The sequence below is a fragment of the Aulonocara stuartgranti genome (genome assembly GCF_965226115.1).
Source record: "Aulonocara stuartgranti genome assembly, chromosome: 23".
In the NCBI taxonomy this organism is placed as follows: domain Eukaryota; kingdom Metazoa; phylum Chordata; class Actinopteri; order Cichliformes; family Cichlidae; genus Aulonocara; species Aulonocara stuartgranti.
This window is the reverse complement of record NC_138958.1, coordinates 13,388,872-13,408,296: the sequence shown is the minus strand read 5'-3', so window position 1 is coordinate 13,408,296 and position 19,425 is coordinate 13,388,872. Positions and strand designations below refer to the sequence as shown.

General features: G+C 44.1%; 1 protein-coding gene across 1 annotated transcript in view; it reads left to right on the top strand.

The window, feature by feature from the left end:
* The window catches only part of tprg1 (tumor protein p63 regulated 1), a 30,890-nt gene extending 14,946 nt beyond the window's left edge, over positions 1-15,944 (top strand). The window contains exons 5-6 of the mRNA XM_082523229.1: positions 5,497-5,650; positions 14,931-15,944. Coding sequence (XP_082379355.1) covers positions 5,497-5,650; positions 14,931-15,125 — 349 coding nt within the window. The 3' untranslated portion in view covers positions 15,126-15,944. The remainder of the gene's footprint in view (positions 1-5,496; positions 5,651-14,930) is intronic.
* The last annotated feature ends 3,481 nt before the right edge of the window (positions 15,945-19,425 follow it).

Genomic DNA, 19,425 nt, shown 5'->3' with positions numbered 1-19,425 from the left:
GTGGGGCTCAACCTTGGAAATAGAACGAGGTGGAAAATCATAGTAAATTTACTGCTTCCTCTTGTTTAGTGGAGCTAGTTGTTTTTCGGGTATTTGACAAGGATTTCTGCTGCACACCTACCTTCGGAGGTTATCCAGGCGGGGAGGTTATATATCATCTGGCCTAGGAACGCCTCAGGATCCCCGAGGAGGAACTGTCAAATGTTACTGGGAAAAGGACGGCTGGAATGCTACCATGACGTGTCTTTGGTTCAGGGGAAGATGAATGAATGTATGGATGATTGGATGATTGGTAGTAACTTCTTTCATACATTTCCAACAGGCAAACTGAGCATAGCTTTAGTTCTGTATGGTCACAGAGTTAATCCAAGCCTGCAATCCCCACCAATCATCTGATGGATCCTCTCATGTCCTTTTGAAAAATGCAATACAGGATGCACTATGCAAGTTGTCTTAGCCTGCCTACAATTTTTGGTGGCCCTGCAAACAGGTTTGCAACCCACCCCAACCTCAGCTCCTCTGTTTCATTTCTTATTTGTGCCATTTTGACTTACTTATTTACTCTGTGTTATGAGGGTCTTAATGCTGTTCACGGTGCTTTAGGCTTTCAGTGGGTGTTTGTGTGAAAGTGCAGTTAATCCCAGAAATGAAACCACCAAACATGAATGACTGCAAGTAAAGACTGTGATATCGTTTTGACTAAAGCAGTCTTCACAGAGCTTCTGGTCTTCTTTCACTTTTGGTTGCCTTCACTGTGTAGCTGTTTATGTCTTGCTTTCATGATTTATTGTGTAATGCTTTATGTGTAGTGTTTCTAACTTGCATGTCCTGCAGAACAGGAACCTTCTGCAAACTAGTTTAAACTCAGTCAGTTGACTTAAATGTTCAATGTTACCTGAACTTCTCCTGACATAAAAATGGTGATGCCACCATTTTTGCTTTTGTTCTACTGACGAAATGTTCTGAAGAAAAAGCAAAACATATACAGCAGTTAATTCCCCGCTGCTTTTCTTCTTAATTATCTTTAGAAGGATAATGAAGCTGCTGCAACAGTATTCTTTTTGTTGTTCAACCGCAGATGCAATGGACGGAGTAGTCAAACCTGTTGCAGCAAGTTTGTCAAGCCGCTGTTTTGAGTAAATGTTTATTTGGTACCTGCTGTGTTAAACAGACACTACAAAAAAACAGGGATGGTTGTGTAGCTGGTTTTGTATGTATGGTTATGTAAATCCCTCAACTGTGTTCTAGTTCAGTAGGTCAAATAAGCTCAAAACAACTCTGTTGCAATTACTGCGCAAGTAGATCAGACTTTAAAAAATAAATGTTCATGCCTTCATTTTTTTATTATGTAGCCCCAGTGTTAACTCCAGTACCTCCTCTCTAAAGCTGCAGTCCTGCCCACCTACAACACCATCCGATTTTTACATTTTTAAACCTTTCTTTATCAGACTGCATACATTCTGCTCTGAATCAATTATCTGGGCTTTCACAGTGTGATGGTCTCGCCTCACTTTTCAGCAGATATTGGGGATCTTATGCCTCCTGTTTATCTGCTAAATGATCTTTCTTCCTCCTCACACTGCAAGAAAACACTTTAACTCGCTCGTTAAAGTGGAAGAACATCTGTAAGTAATGTTTCCTTTAAATAAACCATCACTTACCAGAGACTGAGACTCAGTGTATCAACCTGCATAATAATCCGAAACACATTGTTTTACTTATTACACCGCAGTAATCACATTATTGGCAAATTCAGCCGCCACAAATACTGTTGCTTTACATCTATTCTTCTGCTCTTTAAAGCTCTCTGCAAGTAGTCGTGCATTTTTCCAAGCAACGCGCCATCAGAGAGATTTTAGTGCTGCGGGGAACACTGTTACTCCTCCGTGTTCGCTGAGGTAACATCAGGGGTTAAAGTGGGATTTGGCAGGTTGGAGCCACCTGGGTGCAGCAGGGAAACAAAACATACACCCAAAATAACTCCAAATTATTTTGTACTGTGACATCCAGTAGAGTTTTTCTTGGAGCAGCGCCTTTAACAATAATCAGGTGTTTAATTTGTTCTCCTGTCTCACCTCTCGTCTTGGCAAAGCAGCAAATTAATTTCTTTACTAATTAAATACTTAGGAGAGAAGGAAATGTCCCTGGATATTTGTTTTTTACTCCTAGATGTGAAGAAAGGAGAACAAATGTAGGTGTCGGATCTGTACAAAGGAGAAGATCTCAAAGAGTAACATGCAGCATCCTTGTTAATTGCCTTAGCTCTGCTGTATCGATGTTCAGTTTCTAAAAGATATGTGTAAGCTTTTTGCTATTGATGTTGTTTTTTTAAGCTTGCACTTAAATTTTCATTTCCATGGATACCTCAAAACGTTACCAGGTGTTTTTCACAGAGGTTTTGAAATGAATGAAGTCATGTGTAAATTTTCTTAGATATATTTATGATTTGATTTGACTTTCTGAAAGGTGCAGAGGGGCTGCGTGGGACTCTCTTTGACCTTGTTCCTTTTGAGTAGTAGCAGCAGTACTATTAGTGAGTCCTCTGTAGCAGAGTAAACAGAGAATTATAGCGATCTTTGCAAAATGTGGAGCAACACTACCATCATTTCAAAGACGGGATCTGTGAGTGTTTAGACGCCTGTTTGCTCTCAGTCTTCTGAGGTTTCATTAAACAGAAAATATATGACTAGAGGGCTTTTTCATTAAAACCTACAGTATTTACTTTAGAAGGACTAAAGAAAGAACAGCAGAATAAAGAGAATATGATGAGCACGCTGTGGATTACCTCTGAGCGTGGCAAACATGAGATTGCCCTCACATTAAGTATTTACCCCGAGGACAGATCAGTGCAGATTTGTATTATTCTAACGTTGTTAATACGAAACCAGCAGGTCTGCTTGTCCCCTTTAGGGACATAAGTGAAACAAAATGATACACGAATATGTAGGAATTAAATATCAGAAGGTTGCTGTGTGTTTTATTTGTGCATGTAAAATGTTTACTGTACAGTGTTTGGCAGGTTTTTTTGGGTACACCTCAGAGCTTTATTTGTTTTTTGAGGCAGATTATTCATCAGCTAAAAATCACTGCAGTAGATAAAATCTAATCAGAACAAAAAATGTTTTGTTTTTTTTCAGTTTAACAGGCTAATTTCTTAAGAAAATAACTTTTTAATGCTTGATAATAATCTAATTTACGGATTAATACAACCCACTTCCTCTATAACACTTGATATCCTGTTTGTTTGCTTTTAATTGAAGGAGTAAAAAACTGGCGATATAATAAAAACAGAACTTTAATCTATATTACTTTAAACCTTTTTACATTGTTTCAGAGCTAACCAGTTAGCTTAGTTGTAGATTATGTTATAATATATCTTATTAACAGCAATTTTGATTTTGATCTCAGCGTGTCACAGATTTCTTTTTTATGGTCATCTTCTACACAAAGAACCTCTAATATGATGGAGAACTCCAACCCTCTGGACTTCCTGTTTCACTGATCTAACCTGTGACCACGAAGACAACAGCCTGCTGTACAGCAGTCCAAATTAGTTTAGCCTAAACTAAACTACTGTACACTTCCTAGTAGGGCTGTGCGATATGACCAAACTCTCATATCCCGATATAAGAATTCTATCGTCCGATAACGATATAAATCACAAAAATGTAACAAAATCTGTAAATTCTGTGAATCTCGGGCAGCTCGACTTGCGGGAAGTGTTTCCAGCTGCGCGTCATGTAGCTGGAGTCGAGTGTTTTAACCGATGCATGAAACTATACATTTTTAGACATAAGTTGTAACGGCCGCCGTTTTATTTGTGAGTATTTATTACACGGCGGGAAAAGCCTGTTCTAACGTTTGAGTCTAAGGTTTATTTTTTAGCACCTGGCGGCTCTTTTTTACTTCTCATCCGTAAACAATCTGCTCTTTCACGTGATCCAGTTTATTTTGAAAAGTCTGAACAGGATCTTGAGCTTTATTGTGAAAGGTTTATGTGGAACATAAACAAGCGGACACGCGATGCTGTTACCATCGTTGTTGCTAACCACAAGCATAAAAACAGGCACTTGTCCATCCACAGTGTGGTTATATAAGATAAAAGAGAAAGAGAGAACTTTAAGAAATTTATATAGCCACTACAGTGACCATCAAAACGATTAAAAAATATTGCCGTAAACTGTTTATTTTGCGACACCACGAAACAAACAATAGCGTAAAATGAAACAATAGACGTTTTTACATCGTCATCCGATACATATCGTTATATCGAACAGCCCTAATTCCTAGCATTTTCATTGGATTGTTGTCATTGTTTGAAGCACCGCACTGGAGATTACCTGCCACTCTGCACAGAGCTATTCCATTTATGCTCCTTCCACTTTCATTTTTTATGTTTTAGTAAACTAAAATTTTGAAACATTTGGGTTAACATGCAAAAAAACCCCAAACATTTGTTTATTTTCCATAAATTTTTAAACTGTAACTGAGATTTAATACAAACTCCACTAGGTTTACTAGAAACTGCCAGTTGATCGCTAATAGAACAGAATTAATTGGCTGACTGACAGATCAAACCCCACCCCCCAGGTGTGTGAGGCTGCACTGAGCTGAGGATTTCCCCTCACAGCTGACAGGTTTACTGGATGATGATTTTGGATAAAATTTATGCTGTTTATTTGCATCTTATGCAAGAGAAATGTGTGATAAACATTTTTCAGATACAGTTCTGAGAGATATTTGCAGACAGTGAAGCTAAGATAACAAACATTGGAAATATTGGAAAGTCCAGTTGTTCTTGATGGCGTCAGTGCTCGGCTGTTTTTGTGTGTAGCCGGGATTCGTCACATATGCTGAATTTCCACAACTTTATTGACATCTGCGTGCATGAATGCGTTGCAGGGATGAGAAAGAAACACTGTATATGGTATAAGCGGGACTGTGGGATGAGGGTAGCAAGTGTCTCCACACCATGAAAAATAAACCTGCTTGACATTATTTTGTATTTAACTGACCATCAGATTTGACTGACGGTGCTGGAACACAATTCTGGATCATTCTCTCTCACTTTGTCCTCGGGCTGTGTGCCTATGAAAAAGAGTAATCGAGAAAGTGTGACTGAGGGTTCTGGTCCACCGATTGCTGAGTAAAAACACCACTACGGCTGACACGATTCAGTATTACCCAGCCCGAATGCAGTTAATGCTCATTTGGCTTGATTAGGAACTTTAACACTATTTACCTCAGTTAAAACCTGTAAGCAAAAAAATGAGTCAGTGTTTTTTAAGTGTCACCTGTAATTGTCACCTGTAAGCATCTATGGTATCTGTCTCTGTTTGTGCAGTGAGGCAGCGAAGCATGGCTCCCAGCGCAAAATAACACAAGGACTTGTTTGTTTGAACGCAGCCCTTTTATCACTCATCTGATGAAGGTTCAGTCGGTTGTCACTGGCAGAGGAGAACACTTTTTCATGTTTGCGTTTTGGTGCGTTTTCAGGAGAAACGGAGAAGGGGTGCGAGTCTTCTGGGACCGGCTGAGAGAGCCTTCCTTTACCTCCAGGTGGAACCCCTTCGCCACTGACTTCCCCTTCATCACATTCACGTACCACCCCGTGAGAAAGATCAGCGATGTCTTCACTGCTCTCACTGATGTAAGTTGATTAAGCATGCATGGATCTCTATAGATCACACACAAAACATTTTCCAGTTTATCTCGTGATGTAAGTAGATGTGGTTTATTTGGAGTTTATTTCCAGTAGCAGTGTCCTGGTTCTATGCAGTGCTTTGCATGCTTTTTGAAGTATCCCCCTGTGTAGGTTTCAGTCTGTACCCTATAGACGTGGGTCCAAGCACTGCACCTTCAATTCCACGTAATCTTCTTTAATCTTAATGTAAACATTTTCCAATAGGAGCTTTTCCTGTGAAGGCTGGCACAGGGTGAGGACTCAGATTTCTCAAAACAGTTCAAGTGTGCAGCTGCATGACTCCCTTCTGTGAGTGCAACATACCTATTTGTAATTTGGATGAATTGATCCATCAAGTGAACAAAAATGAAACCGTGTGCTGGGAGTCCCTGTCTGGCGAAATGAGTCAGCACTGCGAAATAACTAGCTGGAATTAGCCATCAGATAACACCTGATGTGTAATTCATCATTTTCAACACCTAATGAGCTACTGAAGATAAACACCCATCTGAATCTATGCAGCGGTTAAAGTTGAATTTGGCAGGTGGAAGAATCCTAACCCTCACCCCTAGTTAATAGAAAGCAGTGGAATTTGTCAAGTGAGGCAAAACTGATCTAATCTAAGAGTGAGCACAGACACCACAACCGGTTCTTCACCACTCCAACACATTGCATTACTGCAGATTACAGTACCATGCAAGGGTCTGAAGTCATCCCTCATTTCTATGTATTTTACTTCCAATCAGCCATACTTACTCTTTTAATTTAAAAGTGGTCCAGAGCAATCGTTCTTCAGGCTTTCTAATGGTCCTTCTTTGGACACTGGCTGCTTTTTCACTCATTTTGGTTCCAATCCTTGTCCCTTGTCCCTTTTAAAAGCGACAAATCAAAGAACAGTTTTTAGAAAACGTTGTTAATCCACCTTGACACTGACCTATGAATTATTCAAACACAAAAAAGCCGACACATAACAAACAGCTTGGCAGTTTTAAATTGTAAAAACGGTCTCCTAACAGCAGTTTGTTGTGAATTACATTTGATGGTATGAAATCACCAGATAATACCAGCAGCACATCGTGTCCTGATGCGCTGTCTGATTAATAAAGATCTGTAAAAGGAATCGCTTTAAATTTACAGCTCATAAAATGTGAGTTCTTAACTTGTGCAACTAATCTCACAGGTCTCTCCCGCGTCCTTTCACTCTTGCATCTTTCCCCATCTCTGAGTTGCATTATCATACATTAACATTTTATTTATCAAATACAGCCTCTGTACTTTCAGCTCACTGACAGGCTGTATATAAAAGTACACAGAAACATTTGTTGAGCTTCATGAAACGTTGCATTTGAAATTCCGTTCCACTTCAAAACAAGCTGCTTGGTTTTATTTTCACTTCTGCATAGATTAAGAGTTACAAAAAATAGTGTCGTGACACAAGGTTATTGACTTCTGCGTGGATGAACACATGACGGATGGAAAGGAGGGAAAGCATCGTTTAAAGGTGTTGGAACAGCAACTTAAACGACTGGATTTTAGGTTTCAGGTTAGGGAGACTCTTCGCGATGACACTGAAGACCATTAAGGGGAAATTTGTGCAGAACTTCAGTATAAGATGTTTATGGGCAGATACTACAGACGATGTAATGTGTGGCGGAAATTAGAGGATGGGTTTTTTCTCAGCATATGTCCCATATTGTGTTGAGTTGTCGTGTCAATACAGTCAATGGATGCGATTTAGAGTCTTTAATATTTTATATCGCTGACAAATCCAGCCTTTTCACAAACGTGAGTATATTTCGGATTAAACATCTCACTCTTTATTAAGATTCTGCCATACAATGTCATTCTAGCTAAATCAATTGATAGATTTTCTTTCAGTTAGCATCAAAACAGTCCTTTTATTAGCACCATCTGGCCTTTAACCTCCTAGGACCTGGCGTCCACATATGTGGACATCACATTTTTGGTTATTTAGCCCAAAATACTCAATTTTGCTCCACAAGGGCCTGATATCCACTTACGAGGACATTATGCTGCTACTGTTCTATCAAAATTTAAACGAATATCCTCATATGTGGCTCTTATTTGTCTTAGAAACAAAAATAAGGTAAAAAAAAAATCTGGTAATTCTTTGTTTTTACATTCATCGGGTCCCAATCAGCCCAAATATCAAAGAGAAATTAAAAATGCATGCCGTGGAAGAGTTCAGGTCTTAGGAGGTTAAACTAATTAAAACACATCTTCCAGGTTGGAACATTGTGTTCTCAGCATGTTTTCACTGTCTGGTATTTTAGATCACTTGATTTCATTTATTTATTCTTGTCTTATTTGTTTTAATGCTCTTAGACACTTGGGTTTAATCTCAAGAGATTGCTGTTTAAATCAACGTTTAAAAAAGAAGTTCAGAGAATACGATAGAGTGAGATGCAGAAAGGTTTAGATGTTAATAAGACATCAGTTCTTTTACTTCTTTCACCCCAGGGTGAAAAGCATCAAAGGGAAATTGCTGCACCCACATATTGCGCTATTACTCACGCATTTACTCAGGTAGGAGTCATCAGTGCAGTCACAGACACAGCCAGGAGTTAGACCCAGCCTTCACAACTGGTTTGCTTAACAGTAAACCTGTTGCAAACAAGCTCCACCTAATTAAAATAAGTCTAGTTTAATTTTTTTCTGAGATATTCAAGCACAGATTATCTTGTGCCTTCAAACTAAAGGAGTCTGAGCCTATAGTAGGACAACTAAGGGATGGTTCTCCTGAATCCAGACTGGATAGTAATAATGTTCTACATGATCATTCAGGACTTTGTATCTAAGGAGAAGGCTTTGTGATTAAACTTTGGATTTTAAAGGAAACCAATGAACAGAAACTAATATTATGTGGTCTGTCTTTCTTACCCCTGTTACTTGTCTCACTGCAGCATTTAAAATCAACCGAAGTCTTTTTAGAGAGCTTGTACAACAACCTGATAATGAATAACAATAGTTCCCTTTCAGTCGATTCACTCGGTACAACACATAAGTATGGGATATCACGCCCTCGCGTGTCCTGGCTGAAGAAACCTTTATTCACGCCTTTACGGCAGATGACGTGTGATGACACGCGCAAGGCCCCGCCCGCACATATAGCCGCTGCCATCACCGTCATCCCTCAGTTCTTACGCTCTTCACCTCGCTGAGAACACCTCTGCTGAGTTGGGCTAGCTAGCTACTGCTAGTTAGCTCCGTTGTCTGCCAACTTGAACCTAGCTTAACTGCCCCTGTTGGTGTTAGCCTCCACCGCCCAGCTGGTGCGTAGGCTGCCCGCGGAGCGCTATTTTCAAGTTTTTCTTGTGCAGCGTTTCGCTTTGCGTTTTGGGAATGGACTCCAAACCGAAGCGAGCAAAGCAGAAATCTTCTGTTCGCCCCTGTCCTCAGGGATGTGGTTTCTCTTTGCACGACAGCGACCAGCACGATGCCTGCCCTGTCTGCCTGGGGATCGTCCACGCTAGGAGAGCGTTGACGGAGCCCGAAGCTTGTGCGTTTTGTCGCCAGCTCCGACGCTCGACCCTGGAAAGACGGGTGACGTTTGTGGAAAGAGTGCTGGGACGCTCGGCTGTCGCACGGCATGACCCTCTTCTTTCCGAGTCTGGAGCCCCGGCTTCGTCCGAGTCCGAAGACGAAAATTTTCAGGTCGATGTCCCCGCGATTAGCTGGGCTGACCACATGGAATACGTTGACGGGTTAGCCGATGACGGACCGGAACCATGCAGGAGCGCTGACGGGCTTCAGCCTGGGTTGAAGCCCGCCAGCGCTCCCCAGGAAGACGATGACGTGCTGGACATCGGCCTGGACATCCATGGTTTGTCGGAGGATGAGCAGGAGAGCTCATTGTCGACCCAATATGCCGCCGCTGCTGCGCCGGTCGGCCACGATGACACCTCTCTTTTCTCCCTGTTTCGCCGTGCCGCTGAGAAGCTGCAGGTGGACTGGCCCTCTCCTCCACCAGCTCGGAAGCCGTCGCGGTTTGCGGGTTTTTTCCTTCCACCGGAGCCCGCAACGGCCAAAAACTGCCTCCCCATGTTCCCAGACTTTCTCTGCGAGCTAACAGCGTCATGGGACAAACCTCTGTCTACCCGCGTCACTGTGCCCGGCTATGGACAGTACATGGAATTGGACGGCGCCGAGGGAGCTGGTTTAGCTAACCCACCCCCTATGGAGCCGTCTCTGGCTGCTTATCTGGCCCCGTCCCATAACCATGGTGTCGGTGGCCCCGCAACTCTGCCGTCCAAGCACTGCAGATTCTCGGCCTCGCAGCTGGAGAAGATTTATCGGGCTCAGGCCGGCACCGCTCGAGCCATGAGCTCCGTCACCATGCTCCAGACGTACCAAGCAATGTGCCTGGCGGAGCTTGGATCGCTGGTTCCGGAGGACAGCCCGCTGTCACCTCTTCTTAACGAGGTTAGAGTCACCACGGATTACATCCTCCGTGCGTCTCGCTGTGCAGCGCTCTCCCTGGGCAGAGGGATGGCTTCGACAGTGGTGGCGCAGAGGCACCTGTGGCTGACCCTCTCCGACGTCCCTGATAGAGACAGAGCTGTGTATCTGGACGCACCAGTGTCTGCGGCTGGGTTATTCGGACATTCACTTGAAGCCATTCAGGCTAGATTCGATCTGAGGAAGAAGCAGACGGAAGCTCTGCGCGACATCATCCCCAGACGCCAGCCCCAGCCCAAGCCCACTGCTAGCTCTCACAGGCCCGCCGCTCCTCTGACAGCTGGCAAGAGACCGGCGCCCACTGCTGGAGTGGGAGGGCCGCCGGCGAGAGCACGTACTCCGGCCCGAGCTCCACGCCAGTCGGCCTGGGGCAAAGGCCCTCCCCCGGGCCCCCGACGGGACCCGACGCCCAGGAGGAAGAAGCCTCAGCCCTCCTAGCTGTGATTGCGAGTGGGGAAGGGATCCGGCAGCAGGGAGACGCTGCTCTTACCCCTCTGTTGCCGCACAAGAGGTGCCGCTTAAGTTCTGTACAGGTTGTCAGCCCCAGAAGGCGCTGCACTTCCCTATCGCGGTCTCCCAAGCACATAACCCCTGCACACGGTTCAGATGTGTTGAATGTTCAAGCGACCACATCGAGTGTTCCCGCTGTTTTTCATTGTTATGCCCCGGAAAAGGTGCACCCAACAAAATGTATAAATGTACATGTTCCCATGTTGCAATCAATAAAGAGTGTGGTTTACTCTCAAACAATCTCAAATGCTCAACCTGCAGGCGAAATGAGCCAGGTCAGGCAGGGGATGCAGTCCCCTGCAGACACACTGGGGGGCGACGGCGCCCCGCCGTCAGTGCTGCAGGCCAGCCGGCTGGCTGCTCACTTCCCTCAGTGGCGCGCTTGCGCCCCCTCTCCGTGGGTGCTGCAAACCGTTGCCATGGGTTACCGGTTGCAGTTCCGGGTCAAGCCGCCTCGTTTCCAAAGAGTCGTGAACACGATTGTCAACCCCGAGGCAGCCTTGGTACTCAGAGAGGAAATACAGGCGCTATTACAGAAGAGAGCAATACGGGTGGTCCCCGCTTCGGAGACGGACAAAGGTTGGTACAGCCGTTATTTTGTCATTCCGAAGAAAGGGGGAGGGCTTCGTCCCATCCTCGACCTGCGAGTCTTGAACACGTACCTGCGAACGTACAGGTTCAAGATGCTAACACTCAGACAGCTCCTGAGTGCAGTCGGCCCGGGAGATTGGTTTGCGACAATCGATCTAACAGATGCTTATTTTCATGTCGCTATACACCCGAAACACAGGCAGTTTCTGAGGTTTGCATTCGAGGGCGTAGCCTACGAATACCTAGTGCTGCCGTTCGGGCTGTCGCTCGCTCCCCGCACCTTTACGAAATGTGCCGAGGCAGCGCTAGCGCCCCTCAGGAAGAGGGGCATCCGCATCTTGGCCTACCTGGACGACTGGGCTCTCGTGGCTTGCTCCAGAGAACAGGCGGAGACGCAGCTGTCGCGGGTTCTGTCACACATTCAGACACTGGGGTTCTCTGTGAACTTTCAGAAGAGCTCGCTAATCCCAGGTCAACAGATCGCTTTTCTCGGTCTGGAAATATGCTCTCTTTCCAGCCGCGCACGGTTGTCAGAGCACAGAGTGGCCGCGTTTCATCGCTGCCTCGCTCAATTTCAGCTGGGACGCAGACTGCGTTTCCAGACGATATTGCGCTTGTTGGGCATGATGGCATCTATGATCGCCGTAGTGCCGCTTGGGCTGTTGAAAATGAGAGCGTTTCAACGCTGGACTCTCTCTCACCGTTTGTGTGCTTCGCGTCACCTCCGGAGGAGGCTGCCGGTGACTGCGTCTTGCATGCTAGCTCTCCGTCCTTGGAGGGAGCCCGGGCTACTGCACCAGGGCTCTCGGATTGGGAGGGTGTTGTTTCGCAAGGTGGTGTCCACAGATGCTTCCCTAAGTGGGTGGGGAGCGCTGTGCGAGGGTGCGTCAGTGAGAGGGATCTGGTCCGCGGCTCAGCGCCAGCTGCACATCAACCACTTAGAGCTGTTAGCAGTGTTCTTAGCTCTAAAGCGTTTCCGTCCAGTCCTGCAGGGCCAGCATGTCTTAGTCAGGACGGACAATTCAACAGTGGTGTCTTATATAAACAGGCAGGGAGGAACACGCTCTCTTCCCCTGTTGCAGCTGTCTCGCTCTCTGCTGTTATGGTGCAGTGTTCATTTTCTGACTCTAAGAGCCACCCATGTCCCGGGCCACCTGAACCTGGGGCCGGACCTTCTCTCCAGGGGGGGTCCTCTGGTGAGAGAATGGAGGTTACACCCTTCAATAGTGGCTCAGATTTGGGATCTATTTGGCGAGGCGCAAATAGATCTTTTTGCTTCCAGGGTGAATGCTCACTGCCCCCTGTACTTCTCCATAATCGACCACGATGCACCCTTGGGCTTGGACGCGCTAGCGCACCAATGGCCAGACGTGCTCCTGTATGCATTTCCCCCAGTGGAAATGATATCTCCAATTCTGGAGAGGGTGCGTCGGCATTCCCTCTCTCTGATCCTGGTGGCCCCTTGGTGGCCCGCGAAGTCGTGGTATGCAGAAATAATCAGCCTGCTTGCAGCAAGTCCTTGGCAGCTTCCTCTCCGCAGGGATCTCCTCTCTCAGGCGGGGGGGAAGTGTTTCATCCGCGCCCGGATCTGTGGCACCTTCATGCTTACCTGCTGAGAGGTTAAACTTGGTTGCTAAGGGTCTGCCACCTAGTGTGGTAGCGACGATTCAGAGCGCCAGGGCCTCGTCTACTAGAGGCTTGTACGCTTACAAATGGCGAGCCTTCGAGCGATGGTGCCAGGACCGCCACACTCTCCCATTTCAGTGCTCTATTGTGGATGTTTTGACATTCCTGCAGGAGCTGTTGGATAAAGGCCTTTCGTTTTCGACGATCAAGGTTTATTTAGCGGCTATATCTGCTTGTCATATCGGTTTTGACGGGGTGACACCAGGTGCGCATCCCCTCGCCGTGCGTTTTCTGAAAGGGGTTCGCCGGCTGAGGCCCGTGCTTAAGTCCAGTGTCCCGGCTTGGGACTTGTCTTTGGTGCTGGAGGCCCTTTGTGGCCCTCCGTTTGAACCCGTTGAGTCGGTAGATATGAAACTTCTTTCGTATAAGACCGCATTACTTCTCGCTTTGGCCTCGGCGAAGCGAGTGGGGGACCTTCATGCGCTGTCTGTGCATCCTGCCTGCACACAGTTTTCTCCTGATGGCCGCAAGGTCGTATTGCGTCCGAATGCCGCCTATCTTCCCAAGGTCATGCCTGCATCTTATAGTTCAATGGAGTTTGAGTTGCTGAGCTTTTGCTCCCCTCCTTTTGAATCTGAGGAGCAGAGGAGGGTGCATTCTCTTTGTCCGGTGCGTGCGCTACGCACCTACATTGAGCGCACTCGGGATGTGCGTTTGTGTGACCAGTTGTTTGTCTGCTTCGCTAATCCGAATAGGGGTAGAGCTCTGTCCAGACAGAGGCTGTCCCACTGGATTGTAGAAGCTATCTCGCTGGCATACAGCACCGGAGGTTTTGCGTTGCCCCACGGGGTGGGAGCTCATTCCACCAGGGGGATGGCGACCTCATGGGCTCTTTTTAGAGGGGTGCCTGTGGCTGATATTTGTGCAGCGGCTAATTGGGCGTCGCCGCACACTTTTGTGCGGTTTTATCGGTTGGACGTTACAGCCCCTTCGGTGGCTCATGCTGTCCTTTCTGCTGGGTCTACCACTCACTAAGGATGTGGTGGTCCCGTTCCGGTTCGGTGGCTGCTCTGCGGGGCGTGTATATAGGTCCCATACTTATGTGTTGTACCGAGTGAATCGACTGAAAGGGAACGATTAGTTATGTCTATAACTTCTGTTCCCTGAAGGAGAGGAACGAGGTACAACACAGGGTGGCCCCACTGAGCAGTTGGCTCGGTGAAGAGCGGCTATCGAACTGAGGGATGACGGTGATGGCAGCGGCTATATGTGCGGGCGGGGCCTTGCGCGTGTCATCACACGTCATCTGCCGTAAAGGCGTGAATAAAGGTTTCTTCAGCCAGGACACGCGAGGGCGTGATATCCCATACTTATGTGTTGTACCTCGTTCCTCTCCTTCAGGGAACAGAAGTTATAGACATAACTAATCGTTCAGCCTAGAAGTAACAAATACATGAGCTAGTTAGTCCCAGTGTCACTCTGAGATAGGATATGTAACAGGATCAGTATTGATACTGGTCAGATAAAAAGAAAGCAGGGATTATGTTCCTGAGGGTTTCTTTTTAGGGAGAAATAGAAGAAGCTTAGTTTAGAAAATTCATTAAGACATGTCCAGAGTTTAATCAATTGATTTGTCATCTGGCTTAATTTCTAAACATAACTGGATATTATCTGCATAGCTTTGACAATTTATGATACATTTTGTAATATTATCTTAGAGAAGCATGTATATTGTAAAAACGCATGAGTCTCAGCATTGAACCCTGTGGAACTCCATGACCAACCTTTATGTGTAAGGAAGACTCCTGATTTACAGGAACAAACTGAAATCTATTAGGCAAGTTTTCAGCATCTTTCAATCTAATAAATGACTTTTTTCTGTCCTTAAAAAGCTACATATAGTCCTTTGTAGTAAAAAAAAAAAAAGCAGGATTTGGGTGTTTGGTGATATAAACGAAAAACCACAAAGCAAAAAAGTGTGCAGACAGCAAAGTGCTCTGAATTCTCTGTATTTCTGATTTTCCTGTTCTCTGGTCCACAGGTCGAAAAGTTTCGTGAACAGCTGAAGGATGCAGCACAGAAAGTCCACACCTTGAAGCCGATTCCCGGGAAAGCCAATGGCGTGCTGGTCCTTAACCAGCCCATTCAAATCGAGGCCTATGTGGGCTTCATGTCTTTCCTGGGGAACGAAAACAAACTGGGCTACTGTATGGCTCGAGGAAACTTGGGCTTCTAATCTCTTTAGCATTTAATAGAATCATACTGTTTGCTCTCATTTATAAGCCTTTAATTCATGTTAATTTGTTTACAGGCAGCTCATATTTTACAAAGATTGGCAAGAAAATTCTTTTTTTTTCTTCGTTTCACATGTTTTTTAGTATGTTTAATGTGAGCTTCAAACAACTGCGTGATCACCCCCACTGCTTATTACCAGTGTATGGTGTCTGAGCGCTCAGAAATATCCACATTTCAACACCGCTCTTCACTGGATGATGGATCCCCCGCTGCTCTCAAGGAGCTTTGTATTTGCTCCTCAGTGATATGGTAATTCAACTCTTTTGCAATGAGACTCCTTTCTTCCACCCCCGGTGTCTCTGCTAAAAGCTCATTCCCATGCCATTCAGCCCCTTAGAGATTCACTGGAGCATTGGGCCGCATTTGTCAGCTTAGTTTTATCATTCACATGTATTTTTGCAGTGCATACAGTCCTGGAATTTCCCCTTGATTTGTGTGTTTACCGTACGCTCTGCCTTGATTGGCATTATGTGTTTGTCAGGATGGAACAGAAATAAAACAAAAGTGGTATGAAGCATGCAGCTCTCTTTATGCAAATTCCTGTACACTGCTTGTGTTTTTGTTTTTTTGTTTTTAAATCATGCAGTTGGCTTTACCTGTTTAAGGGGAGTTAAGTTCCAGTGGGTTTAGGAACAGCAACACTACAGCAAACAACTACTGAGAACTTACATGAACTCCTTCCACCTCATCCTCTGAGATTCAGGGAGTTGTTTGTTTGTTTTAAACACCTGTAGTATATTAATAAAGGCCTGCAACATTCTATTTTCAATGTTAATGACTCCATATTGTAAAGTATGACTTGCATTAGCATGTGAACTAAAGGTATATTATACTTCTCTGCAGTTGCTGTGTTTTCCACTAGTGGGTGATGTCATGTGTAGTACATTAGTTGCTAGCCTCACCTCTTAGCTATAGACGTTCTTCTTTTTCATGAATCTCATTGACTAAGTTGACTCTGGTCTGGCCCATCACTTAATTTTAGATAAGACACAACATGTAAATAAGGCCACTTTAGGGGCACTTGTGGGGGGGGGTGACTACACGCCACCGCATGATTGGTCTGCATATAGTTATGGCAATGAGTTTCTATAAATGTTTTGCTGTTATTTTGATTTTTGCAAGTAAATTAAACCCCTTAATAAATAATAAAAATATTTTAATAAAATCTTGGTCATTTTCCTTTTGGGGGAAAAGTTGAAACCCTTTTTAGGGGTTGCGTTAACCTTGATATTTCTTAATTCTGGAAATTTTAACTCCTTTTTAGTTGAGACTTTCTTTCTAAGAAACTAATCCCATTAGTAAACTGTTACAGTTAATGCATGACTGTCTAACCCCTTTGAATTTCTCATGCATATGTGTGCACTTTAAGTCATTAAAGAAATAATAGTTCTTCCCAATAATGATGGCAGATACCATATAGAAAGGTAATCATCATAGCAATAGGAATAATTATACTTACATTAAATGGCTATAGGGGTATGTCTCACATTTTTGTTAGATAGGACTAGAGATGTAACGATCCGATATTACGTATCGGTATCGGTCTGATACTGACCTAAATTACTGGATCAGATATCGGAGAGAAATAAAAAATGTAATGATCCGAAGCATCACAAAATCACCTCACAAAACGCGCTACTTGGCGTAACCCAGCTCGGCGCATCGGAGCAGTATGTGTCAGGTGATAGAGTGGCTGTTGTCTGCAGGACCTGTCCACGGTCTGTTGGAGCATTTGGAGCCTCGCTACATGCTTCCTAACCGCGGCATTTTATCTCGGCGAAAACTCTCCCAGAGAAGTAAAGCAAGTGTCTAAGTTCATCCCTGGATGTTTGCATAGTATTTCCACGTTAAGCTTAACAACTGATATATTGAGCCACAGCTGGACTGGCCATCAGAGTTCCATATTGAGGTGAAAAGGAAGCAATTTGTCCCGGACTTCAACTAGAATTAAAAAATAGACACAAAGCTGGAGTTATTTTTGTCTTTGCTGCGCAGTTGCATCTACTTCTCTCATTCACTCCCCCTTCCTCTCCTGTTATTACTTCAAACATGAAACTGATCAACGATCAGCTGATCGGCTTTTCTGCTGCAAGTCCCGTCTTTCTTGTTTGTTTATCGCCCAGTTTACGCTAGAAAGAGAAGACCATCGGATAAACAACAGCAGCACGTTTAAGCGTGATAAGCTGTTGTTAGAATGTATTTAATATTACTTTCTAGTATCAGCTGAGGTTTGCTGGAGCCACAGCTGTAAAAGCTGCTGGTCATGATGTCCGTTTGGACATCTGGTGAGAGGGAAACATGAAGATGAAACCAGGAGATGTCCTTACTGAATCATCAGAGCTGAACAGGTGATGGAGAAACAGGTTTACCTTTTAGGTGACACGAATGAGTTGAATGGAACTTATGAACTGTTTCTGAGAGACAAATAACACCAGGATCCTTTTCTACATAGCTGACAGCTGGTAACTGTGCAGGGGCGGGTCTAGCAAAGTTTTGTGGGGGCCAGGGTGGGCATTAACAGGGAAAGGGGGGCACAAAGAAATACTTTTCTTTGTTATGTCATTTAAAAAATTTGAATAAATAATTATCTGAATCTTACAACAAAAGTGGCCACCTGATTAAATGTATAGAAATCCATTATTGTATATAGTAACTAATAAGTGTAATATACACCCTAGTAAACTATAGTACTTTTTCCTTTGGGAAGGTACCATCTGTGCAGTCTGCAATTCTGTTGAAGAAAGATGTTGAATCTATTTAAATATTGTAGAAAAATAATTGATTTATGTGCATTTGTTTTACACTTGCATTAAATTAAAGTTGATTACATCGATTAAGGGTGGGGGGTGGTTCCCTAATATTTTTGCTGGGAGTTTGCAACCCTATTAGTTAGGTAGGTAAGTACTCTTTAAAATACCAGAATAGGGAGGATGGTGTAGGTTTAAATTTATTAGATTGATCAATGTTGCTGAACTATAAAATGTTTTGGGTGGAGTGCATTTTTCGCATACAGGTATAACAGAATAGCTTCAGTCTCTTGTTTTTTAAAACTTGAGTATGAACTTATACAAAATGCAGCAAGATATTTATAAAAACAGTTTTATTGATTACAAAATACGCTATATCGGATTCATATCGGTATCAGCAGATATCCAAATTTATAATATTGGAATCGGTATCGTACATTAAAAAGTGGTATCGTGCCATCTCTAGTTAGGACCAAATATAAGTGAATACAGACAACCTGACCAAGCGGTATTTAGTCTCTCTTAACGCATTCTCATCAGGAAACAAGGTTAAGTAGAAAGTGTCCGAGGAATACTCACCACCGTCACTCTGCAAGTGAAAGTCTAAGTTCAGCACCTTCAGTATCACGTATCATTACCTTAGGGTTCGAAGGGGTTAACACGTTTCCTCCCAGGACGAAAACGTGTCTCTTATCCTGGATCAAGCACTCCTCTGGCCTGAAGCGAAGCACCTCATCCATATTTCTGCTCCTTAAGTTGTAAAAGACGTTCAGAAAACAGGATTAACTGCCAAAGGAGCTCCTCGGCCCCTCGAGAGTTTTACGTTTGGCCAGTCAAAGTGGAAACATTAAGTGAAGAACATTCAAATGAGTGCCTTTGTTTTGTTTTGTTTTGTTACCATGGACTACATTGGCACTTGTAATCTTTTTATTCCTAAAATGCCATTACTCTGCCTTAGCTTCAGGTAAAGAAGCTCCTGTCACAAATCATTTGAAATAATGACTTCCCAGTTTCATGCTTGTGATCGTGTTGTTTGCTGCAGTAGTTTAGATATTATGTTTGAACAGAGCTTCAAATTCCCCTTTTCTCTTCTCTCAGCATTTGTTTTTGTAAAAGTTCAGGTCACCACTGCTCTTGGCTGATGTGTAGATGTGATGTGACTTGTTCTTAATGCCAGCATATAGATTAAACATGTGCCTGTGTGTGTGCAGAGGTGCGTGCGGGAGATAGGAGGGTGTGTTGCCGTGTATGATCCACTTTTGTCCTTAGATGATCCTTTTCTTTTCTTTTTCTTTTTTTTTTCATTAGGAATAATTATGTTCAGCCCTCAAGGTACACCAACTGAAATAAGACTCTTATTTGTGCTCACGATTTGTATGTATGCACTACTGTGACAGGACTGCAAAGGACCATAAATCAATAAAAAAAAGTCGAAGTGCATAAAAATGAAAAGACACAAAATCACCACAAAAAAAGGGAGATAGGCCGCATGGA